A 17,721-nucleotide genomic window follows, 5' to 3' on the forward strand; every position below is an offset into this window, starting at 1 on the left:
CTATCTATCTATCTATCTATCTATCTATCTATCTATCTATCTATCTATCTATCTATCTATCTATCTGTCTATCTATGATTTCATTCAATCAGATTTTAGAATCAGAATACAGAATACAGTAAAACTAATTTCATCACTACATACTGTTAAATTAATGTGAAATTGTTGATCTAACAACATATGCACTAATGTGAACGATTTGCAAGATACAAACATGAACATGTAATTTTTGAGGACAGTTAAGACCCCCCAAAAAACGACATCAAGAGGCCTGAGCAAAACAAAAAATTAAAAAATAAATAGCTTGTGCCACCTCCTCCTCTGTCAGCCCTATATTGAGTTTCATTCCAGCAGTTCTGATTGAATGACTACTAATCAATTATTTACAGGGAACCTGAAGGTCAGGTGAGAAGATCCAAGAGATTCTTCTGCCCGAAAACAGACGACTCTGAGCCGCAAGGAAACAGACGACAGGAAACCAGAAGAGGAACCATGATCAAGGTACATTCATTTAAATTCACACCCATTTCTTTAGTGTTTGTACATACACGCATGCAAACGCAAATGCATGCAAGAATGCACACGCACACACACACACAAAGGGCATATATTAAATCTAAGACTGTCCAGATGAAATGACCAAGACAAAACGGAGATAACATATTCATTTACTGCCACTCATTTAGACATAGCCGTAGTTTTTTAGATATCTGAGTTGGGCCAGGACACAAGAAACATTTAACTATAACAATTTAAATCAACGATGTAACTTGCTTTTGGTATATATGATATTTTCCAGTTAATGACATTGCATCAATATTATATTTTATAGGATAAACTTTCTAAAATGTGTTCAAACTCAGATAATATAGGCAACCTGTGTGGAATATTTTCTATTTATTTCAAATATGACATGCAAGTTGCTGTAGTAGAACCTGAAATGAAATTGGGTATATTTATTGTAACCTGAGAGGATTTTTTTTCCGGAGACTTTTGACAAAACGTCTGAAAAACACAGAAAACAATTATCAGAAACCATTTCCTTCTTGTTAATAATGTATTCTTGGTAATGATCAGTGCCTTATTTGGCTGTGAATGGTCTTCAACTATGATGTTGTGACAAAGTTGTTCCATAACATGGGCTGGAATCTAAACTCTGACCCAAACACTGTTACATTTAACCTCTCCCAAGTGACGCTACATGTACGGTAAGAGGACACCGGAAGATTTTGTTAATGATTGAGTGACTAAGTAATGATGTTTTGTGTGCCCTCTTTTTCCCAGAGCCTCCAGGGAATGTGGGATAATCAAGGAACGAGCAGAACTTCAGTGGACCGAGCGGAAACAAGAAGGAGCGAGGATGTCGGGAAGATAAACAAATCCGGCGCTGTCTGATATAAATTCCACACGCATATTATGGGATTAAGCCGTGCCTTAATCAATCCGGACGTCAGTTTGGCGGCCACGCCGGAGAGCACCTACACCAACGCCTCTTCTTGTAGCGTCGATGAATCCTACAAATATGTCTTCCTGCCCGTCTGTTACTCGCTGACCTTTGTTTTCAGCCTCATCCTCAACTCTGTCGTGCTGCTCCGCTCGTGTCGCTTCCACAATGGCTGCTGTGGCGGCAACGGTGCACGACAGTGGAACACTTCGTTAATCTACATGGTGAACCTGGCCACCACTGACCTAATGTACGGCCTGTCCCTGCCATTCCTGGTCACGAGCTATGTGCTAAGGGACCGCTGGCTGTTTGGGGACTTCATGTGCCGTCTGGTTCGCTTCCTCTTCTACTTCAACCTCTACTGCTCCATCTTCTTTCTCACCTGCATCTCCGTGCACAGGTACAGGAAGAGGGCAGCACCAAGCAAATTCTTGCTTTGACTGTTTATAGCAGGGGTGGGCAAACTACAGCCCGCGGGCCACATTCGGCTCGTTGGTCTTTTTTAATCCGGCCCACCAAAGATCGGGACAGAATTCATACTTGATGTCAATGATTGAATGATGGGATCAGTGAATATGGGAGCTCAAACAGGAGATTATTTCATTTTTGGAGCTATCTGAGAATTTTCCTGAGTTGAATGATACAGATTGGCTTTGTGATTTAGCCTTTACTGTGACTCACATGAATGAGCTGCATGTGAAGCTACAAGGGAAAAAACGGTTTGTGCATCAAATGCAAGCAAACGTCAGAACCTTCAAAACCAAGCTGGTTTTATTTTCAAAGCAAATGTCAGACAAGTCTGGTGTGTACTGATAAAAAAAAGGCGTTTTTTTTTTTTTTTTTTTTTCATATGTACCATATCTTTTGCTGACCTAGCCCGTCTGTCAAATTATAAAAGGCAATGCAGTCCCTGAGCCAAAAAGTTTGCCCACCCCTGGTTTAAAGTGATCCTTCATTGTTTCTTATCCTGCTTCAGTCAGTTTGTTACCCAATTCTCAACAACAGATCAGATTTGTGTGATCTATCCTATCCAAACAACAACTTTGACAATTAAACCAATTATTCTAAATGTATTCATTTATGCCGAAACTTGCTATAAAGATGATTATAATCAACTTTGATTTAATGTTAAGAATTCTGTGTTTTGAGCGAAAACTTAAATTATACATTAAGAAGCTCAGTTTACCTTTAGAGCAGGTATGTCAAACTCATTTTGGTAAAGGAGGTAAACAGGTAAATTATGAAAATCTTTACATGTAATGAACTGTTCCTCTAAAAAATACATGACGAATTAATATTAAAAATGAATATTAAAAAAGAATTGATGAAATTACACCCTAAAAATATTGTTGAGTTAAAAGAGAAAATCTTGTCACTGTGGGAAAATTTGCCACTCGAATTTATTAGAAAATTGATCGTTAGCATGTATAAGAGGAGGTATAATGTTTACAAGGCGAGTGGTGGCTATTCTGTTTATCAAATCAACCTTTTTAATTTTGCTATTGTTTTTTTATTTTGCTATTGTTTTTGTGTTTTTTATAGAAATAAGAAAAGAAAGATTGTTTTAACAATGTCACTAGATGTTTTTTCATCAAAAAATCATTTTATTATGTCTTAGTGCTACCCTTCAGTCTGATGCATTTACTGATGCAATGTATACATCTGCATCTTTAATTTGGGCTTGTCCTGTTTTGATTCAGGGACTAACTTGTTAAGACTATTGCATTCTCTAGTGGTTCACTGTTTTTCAATTTTGTAAAGAGTAAAACGTTCAAAGCACTCCAGCAGATGATAGTATCTCACTGTGTCATTGTTTGCTAACTGCTAAAATACCCATTTTGTCAATTATCAGATTCATTTTCAACTTGTTTTGTTTATTACCAAAAAGAAAACGGAGCCTTTTCAGCATTTAACTTGTTACTTTTACAATATTATTTTGTTTCTTCCTTTCATAAAATTAAACCAATCGTCATTCAAACAGTGAATCCCCTGTCAAAATGTGTTGCCTCGAAAAAATTACAGATGAATAAGGTGTAGGGTTCCATACTTATGAAGCATCAAATAAGTTTGCTTCACAGCAAGTCTAAATTTATATTTCGTCCATTTAATCGGTTCATGGTGGATGGGTCGCTGGGAATTGAGACAAGCTCACCCTTTCATGTTTATTTCCTCACATTTTTCCTTGTTTATCCTCAATACAAGTGTCGATTGCTGCGAATATAATCAATTTCAGAAAATTCAGGAAAAGCTCAGTAAGTGACACGCGAATACGCCGAAGTCTTGAAGTTACACGGTGATATAATGATGGTTTCTGTCAGCAGGTACCTGGGGATCTGCCACCCGATGAGGACCATCACCTTTCAGAGCAAGCGGGTCGTGAAGGGCATCTGCACGTCAGTGTGGATAGTGGTCTTCCTCCTCACTTGTCCCATCTTCAAATTTGCACAGACCGGCTACGTCCTGCGAAGAGACGGCATGCTTCTCAGACCGACGGGGGTTAGAGACAACGGGAACAGGACTAGACCACAGGTGGAGGAAGAAGAAGGATACATGAACTGCTGGGACGATGCAATCGATAAGGAATTCGCCGACTACGTCCCCTATGGGATGATACTCCACTTGCTGGGCTTCTTTGTGCCATTCGTCATCATCGCCTGGTGTTATACTCAGGTTGTCAGGAGAATTTTTCAAACTCTACGATCGCCTCCTTGTTCTGTAGAGGGTTGTGAAGACGGTGTCGGTGTAGAAGGGATTTCAGTTGGAAGTAGACAGCCGGACAGAACCTCTGTTTCTATCTCTGGCTCCCAGTACTCACACTATATCCAACAAAGGAGAAAATCCATCAAAACTATTGTAACGATCACACTTTTATTTGCTCTCTGCTTCTTGCCCTTCCACGTAACGCGGACGTTGTTCCTGCTCCTGCGGCGAGGGAAGCTCGGCGGTTGCAATGCCGTCAAGGCTGTTTCCATATGCTACAAGGTGACCCGCCCTCTCGCCTCCTGCAACGCCTGGCTCAACGCCTTGCTTTACTTCCTGACGGGGGATAAAAGCGCACCTTGCCGTTGGCAGGTAAAGCCCAACGTCCGTAGAGCCCGATGGAACGGTTCCCTCTGGTGGCCGCTGAGGATTCTCAAGAAGGATGCTGCGGGAGAGGACGACCAAGAGGCAGGAGAAAAAGTTGATACACGTCTGCAGTTAGAAAATGACTCCAAATCTTCCCGGGTCATCTTCTAAAAAGAGGCGTTTGCTTTTGTAATGAGATGCACTTGGAAAGATCAAGGTTAAATGTTGCGTCAATGTTTCCATTTGAAAAAAAAAAAATTTAAACTTAATATTCTAATTACAGAATAAGGTATTGTCATTGGAAATCAAGCGTGACCATGAAAATCTGATGTCTATTTCTTAGACGTTTTACATAATTATTATTACAGGGTCCATTGTGTTAGTTGGAAGGGAGCTGCTCCGTTAGTTGAAATGTTAATTTATCCACCAAATACTAAAGAAGACGCGCTTTTAATTTTCACCGCTGTATAAAAACCCTAATTAAAAAAACAATTTTGAGACTATGTGAACTGGACAGAGATGAATGCAGCTTTGACAGCGGTACGAACACTGCATCCGTCTGTTTTGGTGAAAGATAGCGCTAACTAGAACGTCATGATCAACAGTTTAATCCCCTAATTGACCTGCGGTGACAAATAAAGTTTTTCTGATTCTGATTTTAACTTGGTAATTGAAGCTCTTAATTTACCAGAACATTTACATTTCATCCCTCACCTACAGTCACAAATTTTGCATTGTGAAGTTCGAGATTCAAGTCTCTGAAATAAATAAGCCTCAGAGATTGTTGTCACGCTGAAAGGTTTCAGCGGTGTAAAATATCAGAATCACAGACTGTTTATAAAACTATTTTGTCCATGATCACTTATTAAATGATTCCAAATGGTGCGTTCACTTCCTTTCATAGCCTTTTCCCTCGCTGGGCTGCTTCCAAACATGTGTTTTCATATTAAACCACATAAACAATAACATTTCAGCCATTATTTGTTGCCAGGCAGGCCCAAAATCAAAGAAATCTGCCTGGAGGCCTGCAGAATCAGATTCACAGGCGCTCTACCAAAAACTAAGTGTTGATGAAACTGTTGCTTCAACCAATCAGATTTTGAGTTGCGACACCATGGCCTTCTAGAAGGCTACGATAATGTCAGCGTGTCACACGCCCTTTGATTGGATCGTCAGAGAGTGTGCTAGCCAGAGCTAGCAGGCTGCATCAGTAGCGAGCAGCAAGAACACAAATGTAATTGTGGTGATATAATAGCTAATTGGTCAACCCATGATAGCTGGGGGAAGAGAAGAAATTGACGGGGTCACAGATTTATTGCCAAAGTCATTTTCAAGACGGACTTTTCAAGAAAAACTGGACATCATTAATAAAGGTCGGGCAATTCTGAAGTTAGCAGGACCTGAAATAGCAAGGAAAAGGATTTGTGCGTCATGTTCAGTCCACCAACTTTGAGCGGTACCCCAGGCTCACAGGCGCTGAGGAACACTGTAAATTGTATTGCTGGGAGGGCTTATTTGCCACCGATTGAAAAGGTGTTTGGAGTCACACTGGGTTTGTAAATTTGACCTGCCTTGTCAAGGCAGCAATGAGACACATTTCTGCTTTTTATCGCCAGTTATTAATGATAGGATTGATAAAAAGGGACCCACTGAAGGCCTTGGTGTGAAATGCACGGCCCATCACTGGCGATCCAGCCTCAGATTAGTAATGTGATAATGAATGAATGAATTATTTAACCATTATTTTTTGTCAAAGCAGGACCCCGATGAAAATAGGACTACTAAAATGTAGTAATGTAGTAATTACATATAGATGGCACGCTATGCTGCCCAGAGAATAGTGATAAACTAGATTCTTCATTTTTTTCTCTCCAGCCCAATTTTGTTTTCTCTTGCTCTTGTATTGTAAAAAAAAAAAAAAAAAGATAAAGTTATGTCTGCATGGATGTGCTCAACAATGATGATTTGGCGGTTAACAAACTTTAACTTTATTTTCACAATTAAACAACGGCTTCACTTATCTACCGTCACAAAAAAAACACAGAACTATATTTACCAAGACTCTGCTATGGTTAGTTTCCATTAGGTCCTTAAAACTGCAAAACTGGTTAAACCTACTATCAATTATAATAAAAGAAAATCATGACAAACAAAAAATTAGAGTGACAAAAAATTTGGGTCCAGTTTCCGTTTGATTTTTCTCAAATAATTGGAAGTTAATTTGCGTCTTTTCTTCTTGACACGTTTCTTGCGATCCCGTTGACTATTTGTAACTAAACATTTGATGGTTCTGTGATCACGCCCCAATATCTTAGACATTTCAAGAGTGCTGCATCCCTCTGAAAGACTTTGAGATCAATCTCATTTGGCCTATTTTTTCCTCAAGAGAAGAATCTGGCTGATAATTATGCCTCACCTCTTCTTAGGCCTCACCCTCCCTCCAAATGCAAATAAACATTACCTGATATGCATTAAATGCAAATAAGCGTTCAAGTTTATACAGCTTGGAAATGGAAATGATGGATAAAACGGTCAAAATAATCACTTGCCTCATAATTGTGCACACAGTAATTCCTGATAAATTTCCTGATAAACCTGTCATGAATTGTGTAATTGAACAGCTTAAAACTTGTCCTGTTTTACATTTATGAAGTCAGAATTGTTATTTTGATTATAGAATATCAATGCATTAGTGGAAACTGCTTATTTTTCACAGATGTACTTGACATGTCAAAACTAAAATGACTTCTATTTAGTGCAAACTATGGGTAAGATGAAGGCCTTTCAAGGACAAACACACTGTTGCCATTATACAACTAAAATAAAAAGGTTCTTATCCAATTTTGTCAAAACCCACCATGTCTGGATCAAATTTTTGTGTATTTCCAGTCATTCTGAGCGAGTTAACACTGGAGCACTACTGTAAATCAAGACCAGACTTCAGCCCACTTGGGGGAAAAAAAAAGGGCCAATTTAATATGAATCTTTAATAACATAAACCCTTAATCATCACACTGTATCAAAACTCAAATGTTGAAAATTTCATACAACTAAATCATATTTAAACTTTGGCAAACAAAAGAATTGCCATTGGCATTTAGTAAACGATTCAATTATGAAATTGAAAGTGGAAAGATAGATCCTGCATTTTACAAAATTGTCCAATTTCTTCATAACTTATCACATATTCTTACTTTGTTTGAAAAATCTTTTAATTCTATTGTATTCCCATTTAATTTCTCAAACTGACTACAATAAGGTCAGCTAATAGGAAAATGGGCCATTCCCTTTACTACTCACACAAATGACTTGGCTTATATGAACACCAAAAACCACAACATTGAATGTGAAGCTCAAGCAAATATCACAAGTGATATAATGTCACAGGAAATAAAATGGGTGCTGTATACTTTATATTTTAAAGGTTTAATCAAAAAAGTAGGAAAAGAGAAAGAAAAATACAGCTCTGAAATAGCTTGAATTAAAAGGTTTTAATGTTTCTGTTGATATTTACAATGTTTTCTCTTCAGATGGTTCACGAAGTCACATTATTGTGTTGTTTCGACTGACTATTGCGGATTAAATTGTTTTGTCTATAATAATAGTTCAATGTTTCTATCAGAGGAAGCACTGATGTGTCATCAATTCATAGCTGTGTTGTAGAAAATGCAGGGGAAGGGGGAAAGGTGTTCTAGTCCCTCGTGAGTTCGGCAAAATGATCCGAGAGAGAAGCAAACCTTTAGATTTTCTTTCAACAAGATTGTATCGTCAGTGTCTGTCTCCCGACATGGACGTCATTATTTGGTGGTTGTATTCCCGTGGGGGGGTGGCAGTTGATGTGGCTGCTGTTGCTCGGCCAGCGCCTGCTGTAGCCGAGTGCGCTTTCTGGAATAATGCTGCCAGTGAAGTAGCTGCTGCTCATCGATGAATTTGGCACACTGAGCGTTGACTAGCTCCTTGCGGAAGTGTTCATACTGCAGTAGCTCCAGCATGTGAAGACAGTGAGGATACCTAGGGGGAGGGATTAGAAGTACACGTGATTTTATAATTATTATCAATAGAGGGAAAACTAAAATCATCACCATTATATTAAAAATGAAACATAGGCGCCATGATCAAACTAATTCTGCAAAAGTTGCCTGTTGTATGTGGCTGGTTGAACCTTGAAACAGTCTTGTGTTACATTCCTACCAAACAACAGCAAACTATATAGCTAAATGTAGTCTTAACAGCAAGGGGCAATGGGAAATGTCAAAATTCTTAGAAACGATAATTATAAGATGTCTGTGAAGAAAAAAAATGATTAAAAATAGAGTAGAATAGGACAAATAAGAATACATAATACAATGTTATACAGGACACTGCATTATATTAAACATTGTTAACAATTGTCGCGTGCAGTTTTAACCATAGCAGGGATTAATGAACTGCTGTTGCTATTAGTTACAGTAGTTACAGTTAACAGTGAAGACAATTCATATTTCATTGTATTTCTTATTCCTCCTCCTTTCTACTATTATTACTGTTATGTTTTTACTTGAAACTCTGGCACAACAATTTCCTTCGGGATAAATAAAGTTGTTCTCATCTCATCTCATCTCATTAAATTTGTAGGGATTATCTTTTTAGAATTGATTAGCTGATAGTGAATAGTGGAGAAACTATCGCCATATGGACACCAACCAAAAATACCTTTCCCCCATGCATAATTGTGTAAAATTATCAGATGCTAACGTCTAAAATACAAGCATGGTGATATGTGTATTCCTTTCTGAAGCCCATTTTTGCCATTGCTATCCCAATTTTTCAATGTTTAAAGTGCCCATATTCAGACAACTACATTGTAGTGACTTTGACAGGTTACTTGAGACACCGTGTCTCGCTGTGTAATATAAAGACTCAAAACATCCCACACTAAAGGTAAATAAGACAATGCCCATATTAAACCTATGAAAATACTAAAAGGGTGATGGCGATTTTAACAAGAGTTCTTACTTGAGGAACTTTGCATACTCGTGCTCCTTCCAGTAAAGTAGGTACTTGAGGTAGTTGATGAAGGGTCTCTCCCTAAGAAATCCACGTTGAGCCAAAACTTCGAAACACAAATAGACACTGTTGGTTTTAATATCATGTTTGAGCTAAGTCATTGTTACAAATTCATCCATTTGCAGCCATCGTCTCCTCTCAATAACGCTGAGGACACACTACACAACTTTAGTAGCTGTAACAATTATGAAAGACTTGGGAGTACACAACCAACGGTTGAACAAATGTATGTAAACATTTATTGTTTTCCAGAAAGGCACACGTAATCAAAAATTAACCCTTTCAGGGATCTTGACAGGAAAAAAAAAAAAATCTGAAAATTAATAATAACATTATTAATGAAATAAATAACACTATTTATGACTAAAAATATAACCAAAAACTCTTTTCAAGTTTTTACACAAATAAAAAGACCAAGGAATAATTGTCTTGTAGACACAACTGTTTGCAGTTCTCACATATCAAATCCACTGTGAAAACCAGAAAGCAAGCAGGCTATGAAACCCAACTGATACCAACACCTACCAAATAAAATACACCTACCAGGTTAAAAACCCTGCATTCCGAATCTATTTTTTAGAGGGAGGGGTTTCAGATGAGGCACAGACTGCAGAAGGGCGGAATAGAACGTTACGTTCTATGCATGTACAAGTCACGATTACGTAGCCAGAATTTAAAAAAAAAAATCATAATGCATCTCTGGTGTTGTTCAGGGGCCGGGTGAAATGTGGCGGCGGGTCGTAGTTTGGGGACCACTGGTTTAGAGGGTAAAGAAATATGATGGCAAACGGCTCATCTGATATTTATGCAGGTATCTGCACTTACTTCCATTGGTGTAGTCCAGGTTTGCTTAGTTGGCCCTTTCTCTTCTTAGTTGCTTGCTATTGTTGATTTGATATTTTTGCTACCGCGGTTGATTTCATTCCTTGATGCTATTTACTGTTTCTCACCAACTCCTTTTGATTGCAGTTTGCTGTTAGCAACCTGTGTGTGCAGTTAGGTCAGTAATCAGCCCGTGCTACCCGATTGTGTCAAGAATTGGCTCAAGAATGAGACATATTTGATTGACAGCATCGGAGGTCCAACCTTTCAGTCCCCTCAACTTGCAAAACCAAACGTCCCTAACTACAACTTTCTGGTAGTGACGCAGCTCAACATTTAATTGTGGGTAAGACTGGTCAAATAGTCTTGCAGGGTGCCCTAAGCTTTACAGTTAAAACAAGCAAACCCCTTTTTACTTTTTATTGTATTGGTGCTGCAAATTAAAAGAATGTAATAGATAAAAGCCTCTTAAGAATGAGACAACCCAGCACTAAATCTCACTTTAATCAAAGGACTTATAACCAAAAAACAGAACTGACACGTGTACAAACCATTAAAATCTTAATAGCTACTTAACCCTTACATATAATCTTCTTGCATATTAGGAAAAAAACATGTGGACACACGATGCTGTCTAAGAGTGTTGACAACCAGAGTGCAGGATATGAATGTCAGCAGATATTCATGGAAAATGATTATGTTATGAAACATATTTGAAGGAGTGATGCTGGTGAATTTAGATTTTCAATTACATGAAAAAAGTCATTTAACTTACAGTTTAGGTAATTGGGGTTTGCCAAGCACTGGACGAACTCTAGCTCTGACTGGAATCGATTCCTGGCTTGTTCATCTGCACAGACACACATGAAGTTAAAGAACATTCAATAACAGCATTGGCAAACATTTATAATTCTTAGAGCCAATCAACAATTCTCTCAGCATTTTTTTAATTTAGCATGATTAACATTTGGGGTTAGAACAAAATCACATTTCATACAGACTCACTCTGATGCTGCTATAAATCATTTAATAGTTGCTATTTTCCAAAATAGTTTTACAGGGACACAACACAGATAAATAATCAGATTTCAACTATAACTTACCTTTACTATCATTCCTTATCATCTCAAATTTGACAGTTATATTGTGGCTGAGAACCTTATTGTAACTGCTGGTATCATAGTAGAATAAGCTAAAATTTTCTGAATTTTGTAAGGTTAGTTGCTTAGTTAGTATTCCACATGGAAATATAAATAACGAAAGGAACTGGACCAAAAATGCATCTTTGACACTAAAGACCAAGTGTGCAATTTCAGGGGAACCCATAACTGTCATAAACACTATTTGGCTCCTAATTTAAAAAAGCAGATAAAAAAAAATCCCCCAAGGGGCTGTGCACTATCTGGCACCAATAGATCATTAAATCATCGGTTAACCTTGTGAGTGTTTTTGACAGAAAAAGAGAATCCACACATGTGCAGGGGGAGTATGCAACTACCTAAATTGTACCCTTGGTTGTACTTAAATAAAGTTGAAACACATAGTTTTCAAACCCGACACTTCTTTAGCAATCATATGTTACAGGAGTCTCACATGGCATAAAAATAACTCAAAATTGGTGCAATAAATCCACAAGAAACGGCTTTCAGAGGAAGTATTTCAAGTCTTTAGCAACAACAAGTTACATCCATGAAAACAATCAGGTGCTAGAAGTTATTTATTCTTGTAAAATAAATGCTCAATCCGAGTAATCATAACCTATTATTATTAAAACTAGACCGTGTCAGGAAAATGTGGCCCAAGTTTAGCAGAATTAAGAATCAAAAGCGTAGTAAAATAGCTACATACCTGTTTCCATGATGACTACAGTGCACCACAAAGTCACACACAGTCGATATTTAGAAGGATAAATATTTACTGCAAAGATCACATTAAATGACGGACAAACGTATTAGCTGTTAGACAACAACAACAAGCGCCAGACGAGCCACTGTTTCCGGACACTGTTTTAGGCTGCTTTACGACAGTTTACGACAGTTTTTGGCTGTTTACGACAGTTTATCAAGGTTTACGGCTGTTTACGGCTGTTTACGACATACGTCACTCAAAATCCGACCACCAGACGCAACGTCAAACAAAATGGATTCCAGCGGCTTAAAGTGATAAACGACGCATAGTTGAAATATATATTTTAGTCCACCTTAAACCCCATCAGTCAAAAGAGACGCACTTCAAAATTAGGAATATCATCTACCCATCTAAGGAATTGTTGAGGTTTCGCTGTAATATTGAAGATAATGTTCGTACATTTTGTGAAGACAGTTTTGAAACCACAGCCATATATTTTTCTCATGCAAAAAAGAATGCATATATTTTTTAAATTGATGAAGAAAAATTTCTAACATCACCAATGTTTCTCTCAAGAGATAATATCACATTTTGTTTAGTTTTTATCTTATCATTTATTATTGATTTTGTCTTTTCTACCTGAGGCTATCAGACTTTTTAATTCCTCTTCCTTCAGCCGCAGGGAATCTCAAAATCTTCGTACTTAAGACCTTAAAACACTTTATAGCCTTGACTTTGGCACTTTATAGTTTTATTTGTATTTCTCACCCCCCCCCCCTTTTTTTTTTTCTACAGTTTATATAATTTCCTACTATTATTTATTGTTGTTATGTTTTACTTGAAACTTTGGCACAACAATTTTCTTTGGGATAAATAAAGTTATTCTTATTCTTATTTTATTGTTATTATTATTATATTATTATTATTATGGTTATTATTGTCATACGGAAACAAAAGAGATTAACTCTGGGTCAATGTTATTTTAAGTTTGGGCAAGTTCTTCATACACAAAAACAATGCAAAAATATTCCCCCCAATTTTCTTTAAAAACGGTAGGAGCACACAGGTAGACTACATCTTGTATAGACGAGGTTATCTAAAAGAGATCAGTGACTGCAAAGTAGTGGTAGGTGAGTGTAACCAGACAGCTAAGGATGGTGGTTTGTAGGATGACTGGTGACAAGGAAGATAAAGTGGACAAAGGCAGAGCAGAGGATGAAGTGGTTGAAGGTAAAAAAGGGAGGAGGGTTGTATGGAATCTCCATGGGCCGTGATTTTTGCAGATGACATTGTGATCTATAGTGAGAGCAAGGAACAGGTTGCGGAAAATCGAGAGAGGTGGTGGTATGATCTGGAAAGGAAAGGAGAGGAATGAAAGTTAGTCGCAGCAAGACAGAATATAGTTGAGAGGAATGAGAGGAACCCAGGTGGAACAGTGAGGCGTGGAGATAAGGAAGTTGGAGGATTTGAAGTACTTAGGGTTGACAGTCCAGAGCGGCGGATTGTGCGGAAAAGAGGTGAAGAAACGAGTTCAAGCAGGTTGGAATGGGTGGAGAAAAGTTTCAGGAGTACTGTGAGATAGAAGACTATCAGCCAGAATGAAAGGAAAGGTGGACAAGACAGTGGTGAGACCAGAGATGCTGTATGGACTAGAAACTGTTACAATGACGAAAAGACAGGAGGCAGAGCTGGAGGTCGCAGAGATGAAGATGTTGAGGTTCTCTTTGGGAGTGACCAGGACGGATAGAGTCAGGAATGAGTCTATCAGAGGAACAGCACATGTTAGATGTTTTGGAGAAAAGTTTGAGAAGCCAGACTGAGATGGTTGGGTCATGTACAGAGGAGGGATAGTGAATATATCGGTAGACGGATGCTGGAATTGGAGCTGCAAGGCAGGAGGTCTAGAAGAAGACCAAAGAGAAGATTTATGGACGTAGTGAAAAGGGATATGAAGGTAGTTGGTGTGAGAAAGGAGGATACAGAGAATAGAGTTGGATAGAAAAGGTGGCTCGGTGGTCAGAAGGACCCTGGTTTGGTTCCGACGGGGAAACTTTCTGTGTGGAGTTTGTATGTTCCTCCTCCCGCAGTCCAAAAAACATGCAGCTGTTTAATTGGAAAATAAGGAAAATTGTCCAGATGTGGCAATGAGAAACTGAATGGTTCTCTGTCTATTTCTGTGGCCCTGCGATTGAAGGTGCATCCCTCCTCTCTTGATAGCAGCTTGGATAGGCTAAGGTAGGATAAGTGGTGAACGATGGATGGAGGTAAAAGTCTTGGTCCAAGACTTCACTTAATTTTGCTATTAGATGTAAGTATTTTGGTTCATCTGACAGCCTGAATTTGATCAAAAATTCCCCAAAGTTTCATAAAATTTCCCCTGCCAATAAGTGCCTATGAGCCAAGAGAACAGGTCCACAAGTAATCAAAGTTGGATAAGTAATGTTTCTCTTATCAGGTTCTTAAGCTTCTCGGACTGTATTTTTATGCATGAAGGGAGAGACAGATAAGAGGCAAACATGTCTGATATTGGGACATTCACACCAATTGGAGGAATATAGTGAATAATCAAGCAGTGCTCGGCTAATGAGAAAGATAATAGAGATGGACAGAGAGTTGGACTCGTCAGGTTTGTTGGAGCACTGACGTATAGTCTCATGTGGGATCTTTGCAGCCCAGCAGTTTGTACACCTTATGTAGAATCATGGTGACCCCCAAAAAAGTGAAAATTGTGCATTTGACACCAGACAGTGCAAGCTAAATGAGTCAGTCGTGGATTAGCAGAACTTTATGGACTGACACAGAATCACAACTTTGATGAACATTACTGCAAATGCCTGGAAATACGATAGTATGAGTTAACGTTTTTATTAATTGTTGTAGCCAAGGAGACTGAAAAAAAAAAAGAAGATCTACACTGCCAAGTGGTTTAAGGCAATTGGATGCCCACACGAGTGCTCTGCATTCTGCAAAGCAACAAATGAGTGTTTCTGATGCAGGAGAAGCAACCGTACTGTGCTAAACTTCAAGTTCAAATGCGAAAAATGTCATGGTTGCAATAAAATCCGACACGTCATCAAAGCATGCCAAAATAGAAGGGAGCAGCATAAGGGAAGTAAAATACTTTTTACTTGGGTAGGAAATGTCTCACAATGTGTAAGTATTACAAGATGCCATCCATGCATCTTCTGCTGCTAATCCATAACCAAGTATCAGGGGCAGCAACGTAAACAAAGAGATATCCCTCTCCTCGGCCTCTTCATCCATCTGAGAGACGTAGTCCCTGCAGCATGTCTGAGGGTCGGAAAATAGATCGGCCTGTAAATCGAGAGCGTCGTCTTTTGTTTCCACTCCTTCTTTACCCAGACAGACCGTTGCATAGTCTGCATTTCTGCCATCAGTTGAGAACAAGACCCGGATAAATTGCTCCATTTGGGGTAGTCTCTCATCCCTGATCAAGAGAGAAAACAGATCTACTTTCCCCACCTTCACTTGCTGTGACAGATAGAACGAGGTCAACGTTGTTCACGAGCGAAAGAAACGGACAGAGAGACGGATCCTTTATCAGAACCTCTAGTTTCCATGTATCATTTACCATTTAAGATCCAACACAAAGCTTTAAAACAGACAAAGGAAGATATACTTTCTTCCCTCAGCCGCAGGGAATCTTCAATCTTTGTAGTTACTGCTGACGGTTAGGACAATTCATATTTCATTGTATTTCTTGTTCTTCCTCCTTTCTACTGTTATCTGCTGCTGTTGTGTTTTTTGCTTGAAACTCTGGCACAACAATTTCCTTCGGGGTTAATAAAGTTGTTCTCATCTCATCTCATCTCTCATACTAGAAAAGACAAAGAAGACGATACGGCCCAGCATGACAGCAGCAGTGACGATGAAGAGGATTGGTATTATTATTTACCAATACAGCCTCCACCACCAATTTAGCCTAAGGCAGAGGAAACTGCTGACTTAACTGAAAGTGAGGATGTGAATGAAGCAGTGAACTCTGACCTCCTGGCAGGTCGAGGAGGGAGAGGCAAGCCACCATTCACACATACATTTCTTGCACTACACACACTTGTCAGTTACCATTATGCTACCAAAAATAACTTGAATGTAGGTTGTGCACAGAGGTTATATTAGAATAATTAACAGATGCTGATCTCTTGGTCAACAGATGTTGAATAACTTTATGAAAGCTACGGAGAAATCTTACTTTGCTCTTGGTGCGACATGTTGTTAGACATTTGTTTTGAAGGGCCAAGAGAAGCCGGCATGGGCGGACAAGTTGACTGAACTGACCCCAGACTTCCCCCAGAAGCAGATGACGCCACCGAGGAGGTGGTTTTTACTGGACCCACGTAGGAGATTTTGCTGGATCCCCCTCACAACCTTGTCCCCCGCATCCCATACCCAAGTTGGTGCACAACCCCCTGCCAATGGGGTGGACAGACTGGCAGCTGTAAGGGAGGTATGGGAGTGCAACCGCAAAAACCTACAACCTAGGGAGTAGGAAGAGCTGTGGCAGTTGCTACTGGAATTGGAGGACATTTTTGAAATGTCCTCCAAAAATTGTCCAAAAGAAAGTGTCCAAAGTAAAAAAGTGGGTCTGACACACCTGATGCAAAATGACATTGAAATGGGTGATGTCCAGCCGCAGGGTCAACCGCGTCTTATCTTATCTTATCTTATCTTATCTTATCTTATCTTAATCCTGGGAGAGTGGCAGGGATATCTCCTTGTCACTCCAGCTGAAGGGCGTTACCCCCTGCATCCGTTGTTGGGGTTAGTTGTTCAAAGCCAAATACTTTTCTCCCCCTCCTCTGCCAGATCTTTAACCACTAAATATATGTATTATTTGTAAATATATATACTTATACAGTATATACACACTGCAACCCAGTGTATATGCTTAATTTGAAATGTTATTTCGACTTGTTTTATGCACTCTCTCTGGAACGAAACTCTGCTGAAAAGACGAATAAAAGGGGATGTCTACAAACTTAAAGTGAGTTTCTCAATTTCTAAAAGTGTTAAATATTGATATCAATGTTTTTGACAGGTCCACATCACATAAAATGTGTTACCTTCTTATCTGCTGGATTAAATGAGACCTCTAGTGTGGTAGCTTTTTAAACAGGCAGCTCTATTACTTCTGTTCTCTGGTCAGTTTTCCTATTACCAATATTTTTCCTTAGATAGTAACATTTATCATGGCTATGGGACGAAGTGAGGCACATCCAGCCAATTTCACAAGCTGAGGCAAGCTGGGGTGGATCTCTGCCTCACATCCTTGAATGTGGACCATCTAACAACCGATCTCAGGATGTGAGGACACAGGATTCTACATCAGATATGATTGTCTGCAGTACAGCGGACATTTCTGGCATTTCCAGCAGTTCTTCCTCTTCTCACCTCCAGAAATTTTTTGATTTCTCTGCAATCAGGAACTCTGCAACCTGACACCCGTGAGCATCCAAGGTATGGCCATTGAGATG

General features: G+C 38.9%; 2 protein-coding genes across 2 annotated transcripts; one reads left to right on the top strand and one right to left on the bottom strand.

Moving 5' to 3' along the window:
- Nucleotides 1-459: 459 nt before the first annotated feature.
- Nucleotides 460-4,624, top strand: LOC147226600 (P2Y purinoceptor 3-like). The gene is made up of 4 exons (XM_086160395.1): nt 460-501; nt 1,285-1,844; nt 3,766-4,371; nt 4,416-4,624. The coding sequence occupies exons 2-4, from the start codon at nt 1,417-1,419 to the stop codon at nt 4,492-4,494; spliced, it is 1,113 nt and encodes a 370-aa protein (XP_086016521.1). The 5' UTR covers nt 460-501; nt 1,285-1,416; the 3' UTR covers nt 4,495-4,624.
- Nucleotides 4,625-7,982: 3,358 nt separating this feature from the next.
- Nucleotides 7,983-12,389, bottom strand: med31 (mediator complex subunit 31). Its single transcript, XM_086161028.1, has 4 exons — nt 12,227-12,389; nt 11,154-11,228; nt 9,506-9,602; nt 7,983-8,521 (listed from the first exon to the last, which is right to left on the bottom strand). The coding sequence occupies exons 1-4, from the start codon at nt 12,234-12,236 to the stop codon at nt 8,308-8,310; spliced, it is 396 nt and encodes a 131-aa protein (XP_086017154.1). The 5' UTR covers nt 12,237-12,389; the 3' UTR covers nt 7,983-8,307.
- Between the last annotated feature and the right edge of the window lie 5,332 nt (nt 12,390-17,721).

Source organism: Fistularia commersonii, chromosome 15 (assembly GCF_037954325.1).
Source record: "Fistularia commersonii isolate RoL2024-O1a breed Wild chromosome 15, RoL_Fcom_v1.0, whole genome shotgun sequence".
NCBI classification, from domain to species: domain Eukaryota; kingdom Metazoa; phylum Chordata; class Actinopteri; order Syngnathiformes; family Fistulariidae; genus Fistularia; species Fistularia commersonii.